This window comes from Wolffia australiana, chromosome 2 (assembly GCF_029677425.1).
Source record: "Wolffia australiana isolate 7733 chromosome 2, ASM2967742v1".
Taxonomy (NCBI): Eukaryota; Viridiplantae; Streptophyta; class Magnoliopsida; order Alismatales; family Araceae; genus Wolffia; species Wolffia australiana.
The window spans coordinates 9491379-9511209 of NC_135836.1; the positions used below are offsets into that span (position 1 = coordinate 9491379).

The window sequence follows — 19831 nt, forward strand, 5'->3', positions numbered from 1 at the left end:
AAATGACCTGCTCCTTCTGGAGCTGTTTATTTATAGATTCTCACACATGCAATATTAGAGTGCAAGTGTGTTTTATTGATTGACCTTCCTTTTTCCTTATTTGGTAACTCTTGGGGAATAATCGTTATGTATCAAAATGCCATCTCTATGCTAAGACTTGGAAAATTGTTACTTATCAATTTAAGACTTGGATAATATATGTCTTCCAATTTGGGGAGTTAGATACCGTTCTTATAAAACTTAAATTGGATGACACAAATTATTCAACCTGATGAGATATTTTAATGAATATTGCCGTTTATATTTCCCTAGATATAAAACTTAGACCAAATTTGAGTCATGCGCATAATATTTATTCTTGGAAGACCCTTTTCACATACAGTCATATACACAGCATGTTTGGATAAGGTGACTGACCCACACTAATGATAATTCAATCTCCAAAACCTATTAAAAAAAGTGAGGGACAACATTCGCGCTTCTTTCTAGTTTCATCAATATAAATAAGCAGTAGAGAGCAAAATCTGCATCTTTGACATCAAGTCGTATCAATTAAGATTTCTATATCTCATCCCTAACAAAAAGTTGAGGCGGACTATAACAATAGAAGGTAATGAATCATGCATGGAACTATTTGAGGAAAAAACTTGAAAAAAAATGCATATATTCACCTATCAAACCGAGTGGATAACTGACGCCGATCGCCTTGTGTCCATCCAGTTTTGTGGGTAGAAATTAGGAGGGGACGACTAATACAAAACAGAATGATAAAACTAAATCTTTTGGCAACAGGTGTATATTTCTACTCTAGAATGTAATAAAGAATTATGGCATATCATAGTCGGGCAAAAAAGATAATGAATGTCAATCTGTTTGTGAGGGTATAACAATAGAAGGTAATGAATCATGCATACAACTATTTGGGAAAAACTTGAAAAAACAATCACATATATTCACATATCAATCCGAGCGGGCAACTGACGCCGATCGACTTGTGTCCATCAAGTTTTGTGGGTAGAAATTAGGAGGGGACAACTAATACAAAACAGAATGATGAAACTAAATCTTTTGGCAACAGGTGTATATTTCTAATCTAGAACGTAATAAAGAATTATGGCATATCATACTCGAGCAAAAAAAGATGCCGAGGCATGGCCTAAATGGGCTGAGAAGGTCCACACTTACCCAGGAATCCACATCAAGTAAGATCAACTGCGTGGAGCAGCCATCTGCTGCTTTTTTATTCTCTCGCCATTCTTCACCATGCTGCAAGTCCAGAGAAAGAAAAAAAAAATGTCATGCCTCACAAACAAAGACAACAGAAATACCCTCGTGTGCAGCTTGACGGCCACCTTATATCGTGGGGCGTGATGAAGATCCATTGGGAGCCCTGTGCCACGGCAAAGTCCACCAGCGCGTCTAAGCTGATCTTCCGGCTCACCGCATCCTGAGGAGCAGCAGGTGACACCGAACCAAGTCAACCAATTAACTCACCATGAACTAACTTACTCGCCATGAAGTAGTTCACCATGAACTTAACTCGCCATGAATCGAATCACCATGAACTTAGTCGCCATGGTGAATATGAATTCACCACAAACTAACTCAGCATGAACAAACTCACCCTGAAGAATCCTTGAGAGGATCCTCAACCTAACTAGGGGTAGTTTCGTCATGTTAGCCCACAGGGGTAGTTCAGTCATTTGACTATTATGTATTCCCTTTAAATAGGGATGCCCTTCCTTTAGGAGGGTAGCCAAGAAGATAGAAGAAAGAAGTGTTCTTGTCTCCCCTCTCCTCTAGGTCTGGTCTCCTCTCCCGCTACGATCCCCTGCCCTCGTGCTCGTCTCTACCTCACCACGTCTTCAGGCGGCTCGTCCTTGGCCAATCCCTACCCACCTCTGCTCGGCCTCCTTTCCAATCCTTCCCGTTTCACCTCTCTATCCCGGGAATTTCTACCTCGCCTCGTCCTCTACCCTCCTTCCGATACAAGCCTAGATCCAGGATCGTATCACTCACCATGCACTTACTCACCATGAAGTAATTCACCATGAACTTACAAGCCATGAATTGAATCACCATGAACTAACTTACTCGCCATGGTGAATATTAATTCACCACAAAATAACTCAGCATGAACAAACTCACCCTGAAGAAACTCTCCACGATCTAACTCAACATGGAAAAACTAACTAACAATGAACTAACCAAGAACTAACTCAATATGAACATACTGACTAGCTTTCATGAACTGACCAACTCATCATGAACTGGCCACGAGCAAACTCACCACGGACTATCTCGCCATGGAGAAACTATTGAACTACCGTGAACTAACACAAATCAACCAACTAACTCACGGATTGATGAAATAACAATCTATTTAATTCACTGATGGATGAACTAACAAACTCACCATGAATACATCGAACTCATCCATGGCACGAAATGGTGCCTCCGTCATCTCATGAAGGGCCAGTGCAAAGCACAAAGTGGAGAAGGAACGCTCGCCACCTGAGGAGAGAAAATAAGTTCAGTAGAATTATATTTTCTGATAGAGATGTCAAAAAATTGGGAAGAGAAATGGGTTAATCTCGCAACCAGAGAGGCCTCTGGTGTCGCGGACGGCGTTGCCTAATGCGTCTTGAGGCATTTTCACCTCCACTGAGAGGGTTTTTGCCTCGTAGTCAACCTTGACAACCCCGCTTATACCCTTCTTCCTCAGATGGCTGTTGAACCTGTGGAACATGATAACCAGATGAACATGAAGTTGAGTACCACAGATGGCATGATCCAGGTACAAAGAACTGAACCTACTGCCACGTCAGCTGACGCTTCAGAAGAGCTGCATTTCTGTTGAACTTGTTCCAACGAATGTCTAGGGCTTTCTGGCATGCCTGCACAAATTCCAATGAAATCAGGTACCTGTAGCCTAATGCTTTCACGAAAAGGAGGTGCGTACTTCCAACTTCTCACGGAAAGCTTGATATGTTTGCTTCTTCTTGAGAATTTTCTGTTCCTTTTTATGGTATGTTTCTCTGAGGTCATCAATGGATTCAGTAAACCTGATGAAAAGAAAATGTGTAAGCTTAAACAAGTCAATGCATTGAACAAGAGGTGGATGAAACGTGAGCTGACTAATGAATATCAACCTCTGCTTCTCCTGCCTTAGTTGTCGGTCTATTCTCTTCAACTGAATGCTGAGTTGCTCAGAGTTGACTTCAGAGCAACCTCCCACAGATTCCATTTCTGTCTCCGAGCAAATCTTTGATGCTTTCTCGAAGTTTTCCTAAATACACAGAAGCTTGCAGAAATCAAATTTTCCATAACAGCTTCCAAAAGAATAGGTAAATATAACGTGAAAAAAGGTATTTACTTGGCGTTCAAGATGAAGCTTCTGAGAAAGGGACTCTGCCTCTTTTATATCGGAAAGTACTTTTTCATCCATGATCCGCTCGTAATGTGTTTTTTCCTGGAAATTTTGTTTCAATTACCAGCAGTCCTTGCGAAAAGTAAGAAAAATAATTCTACATAAAGATCAGTCATGGGAAAAGAAAGTAATCAAGAGACGGATCTCCAACTTACCCTTTCCGCCGATTGCATTTCTTCCTCAATTATCAGCAAGTCTTTTTCGGCCTCTTCAATTGCAAGAATTTCCTCCTTGACTGATTCTGTGTTTCATAGAGGAGAAAATTGCAAACATTTATAAAAAAAACTTGTGCATTCTCAAGTAGATGGAAAAACAAATCATTGCAACAAACACATTATCATTGGCCAAAAAAATACACAAAACTTATAAAACATTGATATATGCTTTCGACATTCCGAGTTCATATGGAAAAAAATCATTGTGAAAACCACATTATAAAAAGCTAGAAATTCATAAAATTTTCCAATTCCCAGATTAAATGGAAAACAAAACATTTCAAAACCCACCTTTTATGATAAGCAAGACAAACTACGGAGAAAATTACATAAAATTTTGTTATAATGTGTTAGAGGCATGCACTAAAAGCTACAACTGATAGCGAGGGTGCTACTTTTCATTTTTAAGCAGGATGTTGGGCTTCAACACTCCCCGACAACACCAGCCACTAGCCTATTTATGAACCAAGCATGCATGTGCTGCTTCTGGAATTTGAACCTGCCACCTTGTTCTGATGCCATGTTGGATTCAAGCGCTTATCAACTGTGCTAAAAGCTATAGCTTTTAAAACAGTTGTCAAGTGCTTGATCCAACACAAAGTTTCAAATTCCCAGCTTAAATGGAAAAACGAATCACTTCGAGAATCATTTTTTATGACACGCAAGAAAATTACTGAGAAAATAAAATTTGTAAAACATTTTCAAATTCCCAGCTTAAATGGAAAACGAATCATGTGGAGGACCACTTTTTTTATTTGCAAGAAAAATACAGAGAAAATTACAAAACATTGATTAGTTCCACATTGCCAGTTTATATGGTATAAACCATTGTGAGGAATAAGTTGATGAGCAATGAGTGACAATCCCCAAATATAAAAGATATCACACCGCGTAAGTTCTCATGAGACAAATTTAGACTGTTGGCCTTGTCTTCTGCAGACTCTCTCTTCCTTTCAACCTCCTGCAGCAAAGTCTCTTTCTCTTGAACTTGTAGCCTTAGTCTCTGCAGAAACAAGGTCAAAACATGAGACAAATGTTAAACAAACATCATTCAGACTAGGAAGGTGAGAAGAATGTACAGAAATCTCCTGCTGAAGCTCACTAGCATCAGTCAAAGGGTCGACAGTACGTTCTGCAGCAAGACCATTTTTCAAGTCTTGCAAAGCGAGTCGCTTGGACGTGATAGACCGTTCAGTCTCTAGACATTGTCTCTAGGATGAATCAAGGAATCAAGGAAAAAAAGAATTATTCAATATTTAGTCCATGTCAGAAGAACGCCAGTAGTTCTTTGGTTTCCCAAATATTACCTTGATACTCTGAAGTTCACGTTCCGCCCCCTGAACTTGTGCATCAAAATCCCTCTTTCTACCTCTTCCATGCTGAATATTTTCCTCTAAATTCATGGCCTCTTTCTCTAGTTTTGAAATTTGATCGCCAACAGAGTTGCACAGTCTCCCAGCTCTGACCCGCTTGTTTGGAGGAAGAATTGTCTGAACTGGTCCACGAGAGAACCTTCCCAAGACCATTAATTAGCAACTAAATTCACTAGACGTAAAAAATAAGGAATGTGATCACAATAGAGTGCAGTCAAATGGTTAACTATGTTTCAATTTGCCGTAAGGGTCAAAAGACACTCCATCGTGTTTAATATTAGGGCGAAGAGTGAACCAGAGAAGAATGAGGATTTTTGGCCTCATTGCACACATGTGAAGGATTTTGGAACAGAGTTAAGTGATTAACTTGCAATGATAATGAAAAACTTTTATGACAGGACTCTTTGCACAGGTAAACTTACATCCTGAATCCGTCAGACGTAAATATGTCCTTCAAGTTTTGCGGCCTCTGCTCGAAAGCCACAGACCTCCCAGTGTCGTAATCCTTGACCAGAACTTGCCGTTCGATGCTCCCCTAGCAATGAAAAAAAGATTAGAATACACTCTTGAAGAAGGCAAGATTCTGTAGAAGCCAAGACTCAATGAGAAATAGATGTTTAACGTCAATTCAGTCTTCCAAGTTGAATTAGGGTTATCCACAACAGACTTATAGAGTCTTAATGGAACAGAGTAGTGTGCCATGATACATGAGAAGTAAATAAATACTACATTTAATAACTATTACTCGTAAAAAATGATTCGTTGCCCCAATCTTTCCTTTATTTCTCATCGTCTTAAATCTCTTTTTTTTGTCTCTGTTTTCTCTTTATGCTTCACTTCTTCAGAATTCTAGTAGTGGTTTTGAGGTCCAATCATATCATGGATCCCATGATGTACTGTATGGGCTCTATTGGCAGGTCCCAAATGAGCATATTTACTTATCCGTTAAAGATGGAGTGTAGGGAATGGCGGGGGTTTCCAAGAAATTACCAGATGACATAGCACACAAATTCAAGATTGAAACATCAAGCATTGTGGTTCTCATCAGACACTGGCCAACCATCCCCAACAATATCCAAGGTACTCTGATATGATCCAGCGGAGGGTCTACATTCGACGGATGGTCCGACACAGGCCCAATATGCAGGGCGCGGCCCAACTTGCCCCTTCCCCTACTTAAGGGGCCCTCGGCAGGGCAACAGGCAGTCATTCACACAGTAAGCTCTTCTCTCTCTCTCTCGCCCTCTCACTCCCTTTCCCTGATCTCTTCTCTCTCTCGTGGTTCGTAGGTCGACGCACTCTTCCTTCGGTCGAGCCAGCAGCTACTCTCCACAACCATTCCTGTTTCTCTCCTCTCTACCCTGGGAACCTCCTATCTTATCCTCTCCCCCCTGCTCTGTATCAACTCTGGAAACAATCGTTTTATCATTGATCGTCTGGTTACAATTGGCTATCATTACGCCCCAACAGGGATTGTACCACACTCTCCCCTAGTCCAAAAAGATTGAAGAATATTCTCCAACAGACTCAATCTATAGAACCTTTTCGCCTGAAAAGAGGATGAGGGGTCATTGCCCTGAGACTTATTCCCCAGATCACTTGAATCATTAGTATATGGTAACGAGGGCTGATGATGTCCTTATTTTCCCCTGGCTTGGTGGCACAATGTCAAAGAACGTAAAATTTTCTTGTGCTTCAAGACTTCCAAAAAAGTATTATATGCACGAACAGAAAATATCCGCAAAGCACAACCTGGATAGGAGAGTTTGGAGACTTGTGACCAAGGATAATATTCAAGGTGATCTATCAGTGTTCGATTATAGCAGTAAATTCAAAGCTATTTGGACGAACATTGGCCTATAAAGGTCATTGAATTGGCCATTGCGACCATACCAATAGGATCAACTCTAAAAATTCCAGGGTCTGAATATGTAGTACAAGCAGTTGAGGGCCATATTCTCAACAGGGAGAAGGTTATGGACCTGGAGGAAGCCATCTTGATTACAATTGAAGAATAAAGATGTCTTCAGCTGCTGCCTGGAGCTACCAAGGAGGAGCTGGGAGCAGCAATCCTGGCTAAGTTGTGCGGGTAGAGGACACCTTCAACAGCTATGAAATAGAAGACAGGTCAATCACAGAAGTCTGCAGATCCTGGGAGGACAAATAAAAGTGAAGCGAGGAAGCTCTGTGGTGAGCCTACAGTAAATGAAGAATCATACAGAAGAAGAATGGAAATTTCATGTAACATCTCCTAGGCAGGCATTTGAAATGGAAACCGTAGCTGGATTGACTGTAGAGGGAAGGACAGCTCTATCACAAAGGCAATGTTGTCTCATTTCTGATGAATGAGTGTTTACACACTGGGAAGAAGTACGATACTTCACTTAGTCAAATTAAATTGCTCCACAGTAAATGTCAGTCATTCTTCACTGATATTATGCGTGCAGTATTATCGATGTTTTCATCTGGATGACACTTTAAAAAAGTCATTACAATTTTCTTTTTGAACAATAGTCATTAAAAAATTATACTCTAAAAAACTCAGTATGATCGACGAATCTTCATGCCTTAACACTAAAACGGAATAGCTGCAAGGAAAATTGGAAATCGAGACTAAAATTGAAGACACCCAGATAAAAAGAGGATCAACCCTCGTAAACTTATCGTGGGGAGGAGAGCGAGTCCGAAATGGGCCCATGTTAACAGCTCATTACATAGAGATATAAGAGAGAAAGAGATAGAAGCCCACTCAACAAAAAACAACCTTATTATTTCATCGTCATGTTCTGAAATATGTTTTCATAGGAGAACTGATAGTTCAATTGAATTGAACCATCACATCCCAAAATTCATATCGGCGGGGGGAAATGTCATTAAGTGAATTATAGGATCCCAGCTGGGGATTGTATGCAGAAGGAAGAGGAGGGAGCTGACCCTGGCAGAATGGACAATGCCAAGGGAGTGAGGGAGCGGAGATGACCCGATAGAGTGGGTGTCGTCAGAAGGGAGATGACCCGACAGAGTGGACGTTGTTGAGTAAGATAGTAGCTACCAAAGGGGATACACTACTTGTAATCCAAAGTCCTGCCCTCCAACGAGGAGGGTTACATATTTAAAGGCTTGGACGAAGATGCAAAGACAAGAATGACCCTAGAGGGTTACAAGGGGGATAGATCATAACAGTGAAGCCATGTCCAAGCCTAAAACCAAAAGATGTTTCTGCACACTGCAAAAGATGTTTCACGTGCATTTATGTTTTATTACCCCTTCAAATGGTATCAACACAATCCAATAATTAAAAGATCTTTATCTCAACTGATCTTACATTGAACGAGCATGAGAGTTATTTCTTATATTCAAAATAAACTGGGGGCTTTTATTCTGAACGAGCCTCTGTTTCAGATATTTAAAAATCCAGCAGGAAAGGCAAAGGCTAGAAAAAATAAAGACAAAGGCCCACCTAAATAGTTAATGATAGATAACTAATCGATACGATCCCTAATGTATTTAGGGCTAGTTTTATCATTTCAGCTCACTAGGAGCATTTTAGTGATTTCCCCTTTACGTGTATTTCCTTTGAATACAGAAGCCATCCCTTTAAAAGGCAAGCAAGGAAGAATATTGAAGCTTTTCTCTTTCCCTCTCATTCTGGCGATGTTCTTCCTGATGCCAACATGCCTCAGCCAATGATCTTTCTAGCGCTCTTCTCTCTCTCTCATGACGATTTTACCACCAGTCTCCCTCCTCCATCCCTATCATCTTCGATAAGAACTCCTTGTTTCTTACTAGTAACATTTCATTCGTCCATAATATTACAACCACCAGAGCAAAGGTTAAATTAACCAAGAAAGCCAGACAGAAAGTAACGGGCGGTAAGAAAAAGAAAAAGTGGATTTCATTAAGTTGCATCATGGAGAGCAGACGAGGATTCACGCAGAATTAGGACCTGACCAACTATATAGTTGCTCGTGAGGTTCATGGAGTATGGTTGGGACTCTTTCTTGCTCCATCTCAATTTCAGAGATAAGGAGAAAGCTGCAGTATGCAAGGAGATATTGCTTGTTAATCAGATCAAACTTCTTCAAGAATTTGGGTTTTAGGTCTTCATCAGGTATGAACATCATATCTACAGTCTGTAAATTTGTCTCGTTCACTAGAATGGCTCAATGTAAACGATCACATTTGCACATTTGCATAGTCACATAAATAGTATACTAAAACCAGTCATAATAAGTGACGACCTCGGTCAACAAAAATGATAAGAAAACGATGCTAAGGATCTGTAAAGCAGAGTATTGGTGGCAGACCATGTCGACCAAAGCATTGATAATAGTGGCCCTGTCGGAATGAAGGACGGACAGAATTGTCGGATGACCAGTCCTTGGCACCATGTTATCAGGGATATGCAATCTGCAAATTAACTGATGTCAAATGTAAATGAACAAAAGCAACCTCCGTTCTTGGGTAAGATACAAGCATGAAGGAGAAGGCCAACCTTGGTCTCGAAAAATCATATATAATGATCTGAACGTTGGAATAATTTGCCTCTTTTGCACAAGATCGTAAAATAAGAGAGTCTCCGTGATTTGTTACTACAAATGCATCTAGCAATCTGCCTATGGCGGTTTCAACTGCCAAGGACCAGACTCCACCATTTGATAAGGTCTGCATCGATTAATTCAAGGAGCTTAAATGTGATGACATATGAGCAAGACGATATCATAGCATTTACCAAAATACGTTACATGAAAGGTAGAGGGATGAAATTTGAAAAACTTGAAACAGCACATCGGAAGAACATAAATTTACAGCGCAGCATGAATTACTACCAAATACCAAAAGATGGGAGCAAAATATGATTATTCAAGGTGCCTGGGAGAAAATTTTGAGAAAGAATACTGTCCAAAGAAGAAGAAAATAACAGCATAAACATACGCACCACATGTGCTCCGATGGGACCAATGGGAGCCTTCTTAAATTTCTTTTTATTTCTCTCAATGGCCTGAAGAAGCCTAAGTACCCTTTCTCCTCCAAAAGCTGTAACCTGAAGTGAAAGAAATAAAATAAAATATTTAAATCAAGCACAAGTTGATAAAAATCAAAGCAGTGTCACCCTGAGTATGAATAAAAATATGGATTATATTGTACCTTGTTTGTTTGGCATTGCTTGAGCTCAGAAATTTCCCGCTGCAGGGCACGGTGCTGCCTCTCATATTCCTCTATCTGTAGAATTAACGATGGAAAATATTGTAGATATCATTCCACATTCTTTATAAAGTATGAAATTAACTAAGGTCTACTTTATGATTAAGAAATAGAAAATTTTACCTCCATGAGAGTATCCCTGGCAGAATTTTTCATAGACAAAAGATCCTCCAATAATTTATTTTCTTTCTCCTGCAATCTGAGGAAAATATAGTCTAAGACATTTTATACACAGAAAAGTGGCATGCATGTTTGCATCTCTAGCGCAGTTAAATAACCTTTGAATAGAAGAAGATACCGTATCGACCTCAGCCTGAAGGCTTCTTATCTCAGATTCGATCTCACCATCCTTGACCTTTACTTGAAATATATATTAAAGTGAAAAAAATGAAATTTCAAAGAGCACCGATAACATCAATTTAAAGATGGATTTTTATAAAAAACTGAAGATATTTATATTCTCAAAGAGGGGAATGGAAGCGAGAAAAAGGCGAACCTGTGAATCTTTAACATATTGTTCATGAAATTCATGAACTTGATGTTCTAACAACTCAACATGCTTGATCATCTTTTTAATGGAATTTCTTCCCCATGTCTCTTCCTCTTGAAGCTCAAACATCTCTTTTGCCGCCTGATGAACATCAAAGATCATAAGATGAGAGATATTTCAAGCATGGAGGATAAATTTTCCATGAAAAAAGGCTAGCAAATATGGCGTCAGACTGACTGAATATCTTGAGCAATCCCATAGATTTGCAGATGAAGTATGAAGAATCATTGTGAGAATCTAACCTCTTAGTAAAAAATGATAAATATGGAATACAGATTGAAACATGTACAACATAACAATACGGTTATTCAAATGAAGCACAAGACGTGCATAAAACTCCTGGCACAAGTTTCCTTCCTATAACGATGCCTACCTTCTTGAGTTTCATACACTAATGTTGGACTGTGTTGGCATTAGATAATCAATTGATAGAAATTATAGCATCAAACTCCAATGCTTCACCAAATCTATGATCATCATCTATCAGAAGCTCACAGAATGGAGTATTGGCCCTGAGAAAGAGAGCCAGTAAACTTCTGATAAAGACCCTTTGACCTATGACGAGGCAGGAACATTAATGAGAAGTTCCCAAGACTAAGTGTTGAGAACTTACTGTTCTTGAATTCCATAGGGATAAAGATATCTGAGTGGTATGATTCAAATAATATTAAAATCGACATGCTTCTTGGGTTTTTCCTTGGTCAAACAGCTGCATCTGGGTGGTCATCAAACAAAAATTATCATCATTCATGACTCTATTTCTCTCTTTTATCATGCCTCCACCATCTTGAATTCCTTGGATCTTGATAGACCGCCTTTCCCTCATCTATCAACTAGCATCAAAGCAAGCTTCTTGGACAAGTGAATTAAGATGGTGCTACAGAAGGGGGATCAAGAAAGCTTGAACAAACTTGCAGCACAACAGGAAGAAATACTGGAATGGTTTATTCAGATGCTGGAAGAAATCTCATCCAGATTGCAGAAATTTTCACAGTGAGAAATCAGCACGCGGGACTATGAAACTTAAGCAAGAATCACATCATTCATCCACACCACGCAGGCGAATATAGGATATAACCAATCTTTATAGGCCAGAATCCGGATTGTTGGCTCAGATATAATAGTCTGCCATTTCTGACTGATGATTTTCTCACCCCCAAACATAGTTTGGACATTTAAATCAATACCATTGATGGTACAGACAGTGAGGCTCCATAGACTCCAAAAACACAAGGGAAATGTCGGGTTGCCTCGGATTCATCAAACTCAGGGCTGAGGGTTCCACAAATATGTATTTTTAAGATTCAAAGCACCATTTTACATGGTCCAGTCAGCATACTGATCGATAGCAGAGCTTCATGTTGTATTCGTGCACTTACCAACTGTGCTAAAAGCTATTGTCTTTAGCACAGTTGGTAAGCAACGAATCCAACACGGTATCAGAGACAGGTGGCAGGGTCAAATCCAAGAAGCAACACACTGCACACCAGGGCCATACATAGGCTAGTAGCAGGTATTGTGGGGGAATGTCGAAGTACAACATCCTGCTAAAAGATGAAAAGTCGAGCCCTTGCTATTAGCTATAGCTTTTAGCACAGTTGGTAATCGCTTGAATCCAATACTACATATAAAATTGTACGGATAAGGTGAGGAAGAAACTATCAGTTCCCACAGCACCACCAAGCAATAATTCAGTCACAACAGGAAATGCCCATTTGTATAAAGGCCCATGAGTTGACAAAGACGAGGAAATTCGGATGCAAGGCATTAAGCTACTTCAGAACTATTCCTTATGGAGTTGAGGGACATGTATATTATTTTGGGATCTCAGTGGTTACGAACCTTGGGTAGGTACTGGGAGCTTTCTCTAATGAAATTCGTATAGGATTGATCTATCATCACCTTAAACCAGGATCATTTGCACCTAGATGAATTACCTTTATTTGGCTTTTGACAGCAGCCTTCCTCAACAGCATGAGGTTAATTTAAACAAAAAATTTACTTTTCAAGCATAATCTGACACAATTCCTTCGGAGTCTAGTCTGAAAGAGAAATTAGGCGATCAGCTCTCTTAAGTATTTTCTATGCTGGTGGCTAACTGATAAGGTCCCCCCCAGGACTTATCACTCCAAAAGGACAAGATGTAGCACAGCTTAGTCCCACATGGACCATTCAAATAAATGCAGGACTGAACACTATTGCACCAATAAATAAGACTGAGGTCAACTTGGGGACTTTTGAATACCCTAGGAGTTAGCTGATTTTGGCTAGAGCAGGGAGATCCTCTCATCCAGGGCGAGATGCATCCATTCGGCGCCCCAGTGTTCCTCCTCTCCCTTGTTCTATCCTCTCCTTCACGTCGTTCTTTTCTTTGTTGTCCCATCGCTGTACATCGTCATTGTATCTGTAATTCCATAGGAAATTGGTGACACGAGAATCTGTTTTCCTATTAGATTTGGTTTGTTCTTCACCGGATTTATAAAAATTCACCAGAATATCCAGAGTTGTTGCACTAAACCCCCAGGATGCCCATTTACCATGCAGTTAAATTATTACTCAGAAGAACAAGCCAGTATCTGTACATACTGGTATTCACATACATAGATAAACAAGTTGGAGAAGATAGTGCAGACAAATAGCACCCAGGTATAGTGATACGATCCTACTCCGGAACGTATCGTGGAACACTTGTAACTCAACGATCAATAGAGAGGAAGAGAGGAGAAGGTTCCTGGGGGTAGAAAGAGAAGGAACGGGAATGGTCGGGGTAGGGCGGCTGTCGGCTCCGCGGCAAAGATGGCGTGTCGTCCTACGAACCACGAGAGAGAGAGAGTGAGGGAAAACCAGAAGAGGGAGGTAGGGAAGGAGAACGGAAGCCTCACTGTCTGACTGTCTGCCTCCCCCTGTCACGGTAGAGGTCCTTAAGTAGGCTTAGATGCGGGCTGGGCCGGTGCGTGCGTGATGGGCCTGGCCCGTGGCTTCCTCTGAGCATAGACCCGCTGCTGGAGATATTAATACTCCCCCCTATCTTGAGCAGCTTGTCCTCAAGCTGGAAGGTGGGAAATTGATCCCGGATGACGGACGCAAGCTCCCATGTAGCTTTGGATGATGGAAGGCCCACCCAATGAGTGAGGACTTGGCACCCCGTCGCGGAAGGGCGGAAGGCAGTGATCTAGGAGGGAACCACGTGCCAAGTACGGTCTTCGGTGAGTAGTGGGGGAAGTGGCTGAGGAGCCACATTGCTGGGCACGGCACGCTTGAGCCGGGACACATGGAAGACGGGGTGAATAAGCGCATCCTCTAGAAGGGCGAGATGATAAGCAACCGGACCGATATGCTTGAGGATGGGGTAAGGCCCAAAGTAGCGCGGCGAGAGCTTCTTGAAGGGCTGTTTGGCCAAGGACTGCAGGTGGTAGGGATGAAGCTTGAGGTAGACCATCTCGCCGACCTGATATTCCACGGGGCGGCGACGTTGGTCAGCTTGGGCCTTCATGGTGGCCTTGGCACTGTCCAAATGTTGTCGCAGGAGATCCAAGTGGGCTTCTCGGTCGAGAAGGAGATGGTCTACTTCATAGAGTGGAGAGGGCAATGACCCATAGCTGAGGGTGGGCGGTGGCCAGCCATAAATTGCTTCGAGCAGGGACATTTTGATGGTCGAATGATGTGAGGTGTTGAAGCTGAACTCGGCCCAATGTAACCAAGTACTCCATCGGTGAGGTTGGTCACCTGCAAAACAGCGGAGGTAAGTTTCGAGGCTCCTGTTGACCACTTCAGTCCACCCATCTGTTTCCGGGTAGTGAGCAGAGCTGTGGCGGAGTTGGGTGCCTTGGAGGTTATATCACTCCCACCAAAACCCACTCATGAAGATGCTGCCCCGATTGGAGATGATGGACGTCAGAGTCCCGTGCAGTTTAATGACCTCCTTGGTGAACTTGTCTGCCACCTCCTTGGCCCAGAATGGATGAGGAAGACCGAGGAAGTGGGCGTATTTGCTGAGACAGTCCACCACTACCAAGATCATGTCGAGGCCATTGGACTTGGGCAGGCCTTCCACGAAACTATGGAGATGTCTTTCCACATAGGTAGGGGGTGGGTCGAGGTTGGAGGAGCCCCGCCGGAGCGAGATGGGACACCTTATTCTGCTGGCAGACGTGGAAATTGTTGACGAATTGTTTGATGTTGTGCTTCATATCCGGCCAAAAGAACTGTTGAATGATGTGTTTGTACGTCTTGAGGAATCCGCCGTGGCCCCCGTGGCCGTGGAGTGGAATTCCCGTAGGATGGCCGAAATGAAGGTTAAGGACTTGGGAAGTACCACCCTGCCACCATAAAGCAACGTCTCATTGGAGATGGTAAAGTGCAGTGGAGAAGCTTGACCTGCTTTGATGTCGTTGATGATGGCCGCTAGCTTGGGGTCTTCCAAAACCTCTTGACGTATCGCCGATAAGTCGCCCCAATGTGACCACGATATGGCCCAGAGAGCGAGGTCTATGTGGTTGGGGATGCGGGACAAAGCATCCGCGGCTACATTGGAGCAACCGGCCTTGTACTGGATAGAGAAACTGTACCCCAAAAGCTTGGGGAGTCATTTGTTGTAGTCGCCTTGGACTTCGCATTGCTCTAACAAATGCTTGAGGCTTTGGTGATCCGAGCGTATGACGAATGGTTCGAAGAGCAAATAGTGGCGCCATTTGCGAACGGCTAGGACAATAGCCATAAGCTTCCGTTCATACGCCCAGCGAGTACAGGCGGTGGCCAGAAGAGCTTGACTGAAATAGGAGACATGCTGTTTGTGCTGCATTAACACGACGCCCACTCCGGTACTCAACGCATCTGTTCCCAGCACAAATTCAGACGTAAAGTTGGGTAGAATAAGTACTAGGGCAGTGGAGAGAGCGTACTTGAGCTGGTCGAAGGCAGCTTGAGCGTCGGCCGACCACTCGAACATGCCTTTCTTTAGAAGGCGTGTCAGGGGTCATGCAATAGTGGCGAAACCTGCGACGAAGCGTCGTTGTTACCCCGCCAAGCCCAGGAACCCACAAAGGTCCCTTAAAGTGAGGGGGGTCGGCCAATCCTGGACTGCTCGTACCTTGCCCGCATCCGTGGCCACACCCTCGGAAGAGACCCAATGACCCAAATACTCGAGCCGGGTTTGGAGGAAGAAGCACTTTTTGGCATTGACGAAGAGGGCATGGTCGTCCAAAAGTTGCATGACTTGTGCGAGACGTTCCATGTGTTCGTCTCGGCTGCGGCTATAGATTAAAATGTCATCAAAGAAAACCAGCACGAACCTTCGTAGCAGTGGCGAGAAGACGAGGTTCATCATAGCTTGAAAGGTTGCCGGTGCGTTGGAGAGCTCAAACGGCATGACCACGTACTCATAGTTCCCCAAATGAGTCTTGAACACCATCTTGTCGTTGTCGCGGTCATGCCTTCGGATCTGATGATAGCCAGATTTTAGGTCCAACTTGAAGAAGTACAACATGCCATGTAGTTCCTCAAGTAGTTCATCGACCATCGGAATTGGGAACCAGTTGGGAACTGTGATTTGTTCAAAGCCCGATAGTCGATGCAAAAACGCCATTGGTTGTACTTCTTGCGGACCAAAAGTGTCGGGCTTGAGTATGGACTGCGTGAGGGCCGGATAAGGCCCCGATCTAGTTGCTCCCGCACCAACCACTCCAGCTTGTTTTTCTGACAACGAGAGTAACGGTAAGGGAGAGAATTGACTGGGCCCTTACCTGGAAGCAGGGTGATTTGGTGGTCCAACGCGCGCCGGGGAGGTAGGCCCCCTGGGTGGTGGAACACCCGAGGGAAACGTTGCTCCAACAAGGCGTGGGCGTCCGTCAAGGCGGATGATGGCAATGGGGAGCTAGACTAAGAGATGTACATGGCGTTCAAGGTGTCGGGCGCTCGGGTGGGCTGATGGTGAGCCTCAAGAGAACTGCACTTGGAGGGTCCCCTTCCAAGGTGTGCCATACACCGTCGACCAGAAATTTCAAAAGGAACAAGTCCTAATGCGCTTGGGTCCACCCAAGCGTGCGCAACAAGGGATATCCCAGGATGACGTCGGTGTTGAGGTCGAAGACAGGTAGAAGAGTAATGACGGCGGTGTAGCCTTGGAGGTCAATGGGAACTGCTACCACTTGGACGTTCCCTTGTGTGACAGTGCTATTGCCATACCGAATCTGATAGGGCAGCACACTGCTGAACGGGAGCCCCAATTGGCGTGTGAGGCGGCAACAAATGAAGTTGGTCGTCACCCCAGTGTCGATGAGGACTCGCACGGCGCATCCCCTTATTGGCCCCTGTATCTGAAGAGCATGGGGGGACGTGATTCCGAAAGCCGCCAGGGATCCACACGCACCACATTGAGTTGGGCATCCTTGATGGGGACTTACCTCCTTGTAGTCTGAGTCGTCCAGCTCCATGGGGGGGGTGTCAGGGGCCCCCTGGTGGTAGGTGAGGATGTGGATGCAGAGGTCCCGGCGGCAACGTTGGCCTGGGGTGAAATGCTCGTTACACTGGAAGCACAGGCCCTGAGCGCGACGACGAAGGAACTCCTTCGTAAGGTTTAGGCGGCGAGCCAGAGGAGGTCTTTCTCGCCCTCCATTTGGCCCCCCTGGTGCAGCAGCCGGTGGACTGGGCGGCGCATGCTCGTGAGCTCTACAGGGTTGCGCCACTCGGCGATCCTCGGAATCTTGCAGCTCGGCGAGTGTAGATTCTGCTTTGAAGGCACAATCAATCGATTCTTCCATGGTGCGACACCAGAGCCGCTTCACTTCGGCATGGAGGCCGGGACAGAGGGCGGCATGGAGAGCAAGCATGGCGATGTTGTCCGCGAGGGCTGGTAAGTAACCCACCAGCTCCATGAAAGACGCCACCAGCTCATCCATGTTGCCGGTCTGCTAGAGGCGGACGAGACGTTGATACGCCACATGGGGGTGGAGCCCAAAACGACGGTTGAGCTGTCGTTTGAAGTCCCCCCAATCTTAGAAGCCGGTGCGGTCGTTGATGTATCAAAACCAAGCTGCTGCCTTGCAGTCCAAGTATGACGATGCGATATGCAGGCGTTCGGCATCGTCCGCGGGCACGGAGCATTAGTACTACTTGAGACGGCACAGCCAACGGTCCGGGTCTCCCTTAGAAAACATGGGGGGTTCTGCCACGCGCGGCCGAGGCTGACCCTGTCGCGGTGGCCCTCGAAGAATCCAGGGCGATCCCGCTGAAACCGGCGAGGGGGGGGGTGGGGTGCCAATACACATTTGAGGTCGCGTCGAACTCGCCCTCTGTGCCCCCCCACCTGGGTCCACTGGCTCATCGTGTCGAGGAAGCACCGCCGGAAAGCGATGAGGTGCGACCGCGCCGTGACGTCCCCCTTCGTCGCTGCCGAAACCCTGGAGTGCGTGACCGTTGGGCCGTAGGTCTCCATGCCGGCCCCGGTGCATCCCGTCTTGGCGGGGCCCCATTGGACCCACTTGGGCTTGGTGTTGACCCTCCCCGATCCATGCAGAAGGGTCTCGTTTGGGCCCGTGCTGGGTCGGGTTGGGTTGGCCCGGTCCGCCTTGGTAAAACTCGGCCCCGTCCCAACGGTAAATGGGCCCCCCCACCAACACGGGCCCGACCTCCCCCAAATGGGGAAAGGGATCCAGCTCCCTGGCCCGAGATGTTTGGCCAGGGTCGCAGGGCCCTTTCCCCTTTGCCGGCAGCCTGTTAGGGTTTGCCAGAGCGGGGAAGTGAGATTGGCCCCGCGGGCTGACAGCGGAGGCAGTGGGGGCGGAGCCCTGTTCCGGTGGAGCGTTAGCCCACCCGTGGCCCGCGAAGCTGGCGGTTGCGACCGTAGGTTGCCTGCCCACCCCCCAGCGCCATCGAAGGATCCACAACGGTGGAGGGGAAACGGCGACGACAGGGCGGCGGTGGGGGCAGCGGTAGCAGGCCGTCATCCTCGTCGGAGGAGTCTGACATGACCAAGTCCGTTGTGCCCAGGGGCAGCTGTCCCACACCCCTGTTGGTCGCTGCTGTGCAGGCGCCCCTCGTCTCCCCCGCAGGACCTACGGCGGCCGGGGCTGCCGAAGACTGTGCGGATTGTTGCTGGTGCGTCGCCATGAGCAGCTGCAACTGAGCGGTGATGGGCGCTAGGGCGTCGGCGAGGGCCTTCGCCCATAGTTCGTTGCTGCAGGCTGCAGATTCCCCCTCCGATGTGGGCTCCTTGACCAGTTGATACGATCCTACTCCGGAACGTATCGTGGAACACTTGTAACTCAACGATCAATAGAAATTGTTCAAGATCCAAAGTCAATAACAGATAGGAGAGGAAGAGAGGAGAAGGTTCCCGGGGTTAGAAAGAGAAAAAATGGGAATGGTCGAGATAGGGCGGCTGTCGGCTCCGCGGCAAAGATGGCGCGTCGACGTACAAACCACGACAGAGAGAGAGTGAGGGAAAACCAGGAGATGGAGGTAGGGAAGGAGAATGGAAGCCTTACTGTCTGAATGCCTGCCTCCCCCTGTCACGGGAGAGGTCCTTAAGTAGGCTTAGATGCGGGCTGGGCCGGTGCGTGCGTGATGGGCCCGGCCCGTGGCTTCCTCCGGGCATAGACCCGCTGCCGGAGTATATCATATAGCCATACCTTCTCTTTGCAATACATGTCCTTCAATGTCCACCCTTTTTGTCAGCAGCCCCAGGTTCATGGCTTGTGAAGAAACCTAGAATTGAATGCGGATCAACCCTTTTAAGAGTGGTTTTGGGTCATTGCATGGTACTTATAGTGGGGAGGAGGCGCCATATGATGGCAGTTGGCAGCCGCCAGTGATAGCGGTGGTGACGATGCCATGGATGGCAGCCGCAGCAGAAGCGCCGACAAGCACGAGGGCTTGCTGACTGCCAGCGACGGAGAGGCCAGTTGGGTAGTCGGCGGAATGGCAGGATAGCTGGATGGCAGTGGCGGTAGGATTGCTGACGAGTGCTGTGGGATCTGGCAGCAAACACGGGCAACAGAAAGCCGTCACCGGTGGCCAGCCTGAGCCAGGATGGACGGCAGCTGCGAGCCGTGATCGATGG

At 45.5% G+C, this 19831-nt stretch overlaps 1 protein-coding gene across 2 annotated transcripts in view; it reads right to left on the reverse strand.

Annotated features, from left to right (window-relative positions):
- Positions 1-860: 860 nt before the first annotated feature.
- The window catches only part of LOC144716764 (structural maintenance of chromosomes protein 6A-like), a 38999-nt gene continuing 20028 nt past the window's right edge, over positions 861-19831 (reverse strand). Inside the window, exons 8-27 of one of the 2 annotated variants that reach the window (XM_078592010.1) lie at positions 10720-10854; positions 10502-10578; positions 10347-10422; positions 10167-10241; positions 9958-10062; positions 9514-9683; positions 9326-9428; positions 5441-5553; positions 4953-5157; positions 4725-4856; positions 4534-4648; positions 3586-3671; positions 3377-3472; positions 3153-3289; positions 2963-3065; positions 2818-2897; positions 2602-2738; positions 2417-2514; positions 1353-1447; positions 861-1266 (exon numbers count right to left, since the gene is read on the reverse strand). In XM_078592010.1, the coding sequence (XP_078448136.1) occupies positions 1209-1266; positions 1353-1447; positions 2417-2514; positions 2602-2738; positions 2818-2897; positions 2963-3065; positions 3153-3289; positions 3377-3472; positions 3586-3671; positions 4534-4648; positions 4725-4856; positions 4953-5157; positions 5441-5553; positions 9326-9428; positions 9514-9683; positions 9958-10062; positions 10167-10241; positions 10347-10422; positions 10502-10578; positions 10720-10854 (2196 nt within the window). In that variant the 3' untranslated portion in view covers positions 861-1208. Of the gene's footprint in view, positions 1267-1352; positions 1448-2416; positions 2515-2601; positions 2739-2813; positions 2898-2962; positions 3066-3152; positions 3290-3376; positions 3473-3585; positions 3672-4533; positions 4649-4724; positions 4857-4952; positions 5158-5440; positions 5554-9325; positions 9429-9513; positions 9684-9957; positions 10063-10166; positions 10242-10346; positions 10423-10501; positions 10579-10719; positions 10855-19831 lie in introns of those variants that run through there. The other variant, XM_078592011.1, reaches the window with a different exon arrangement.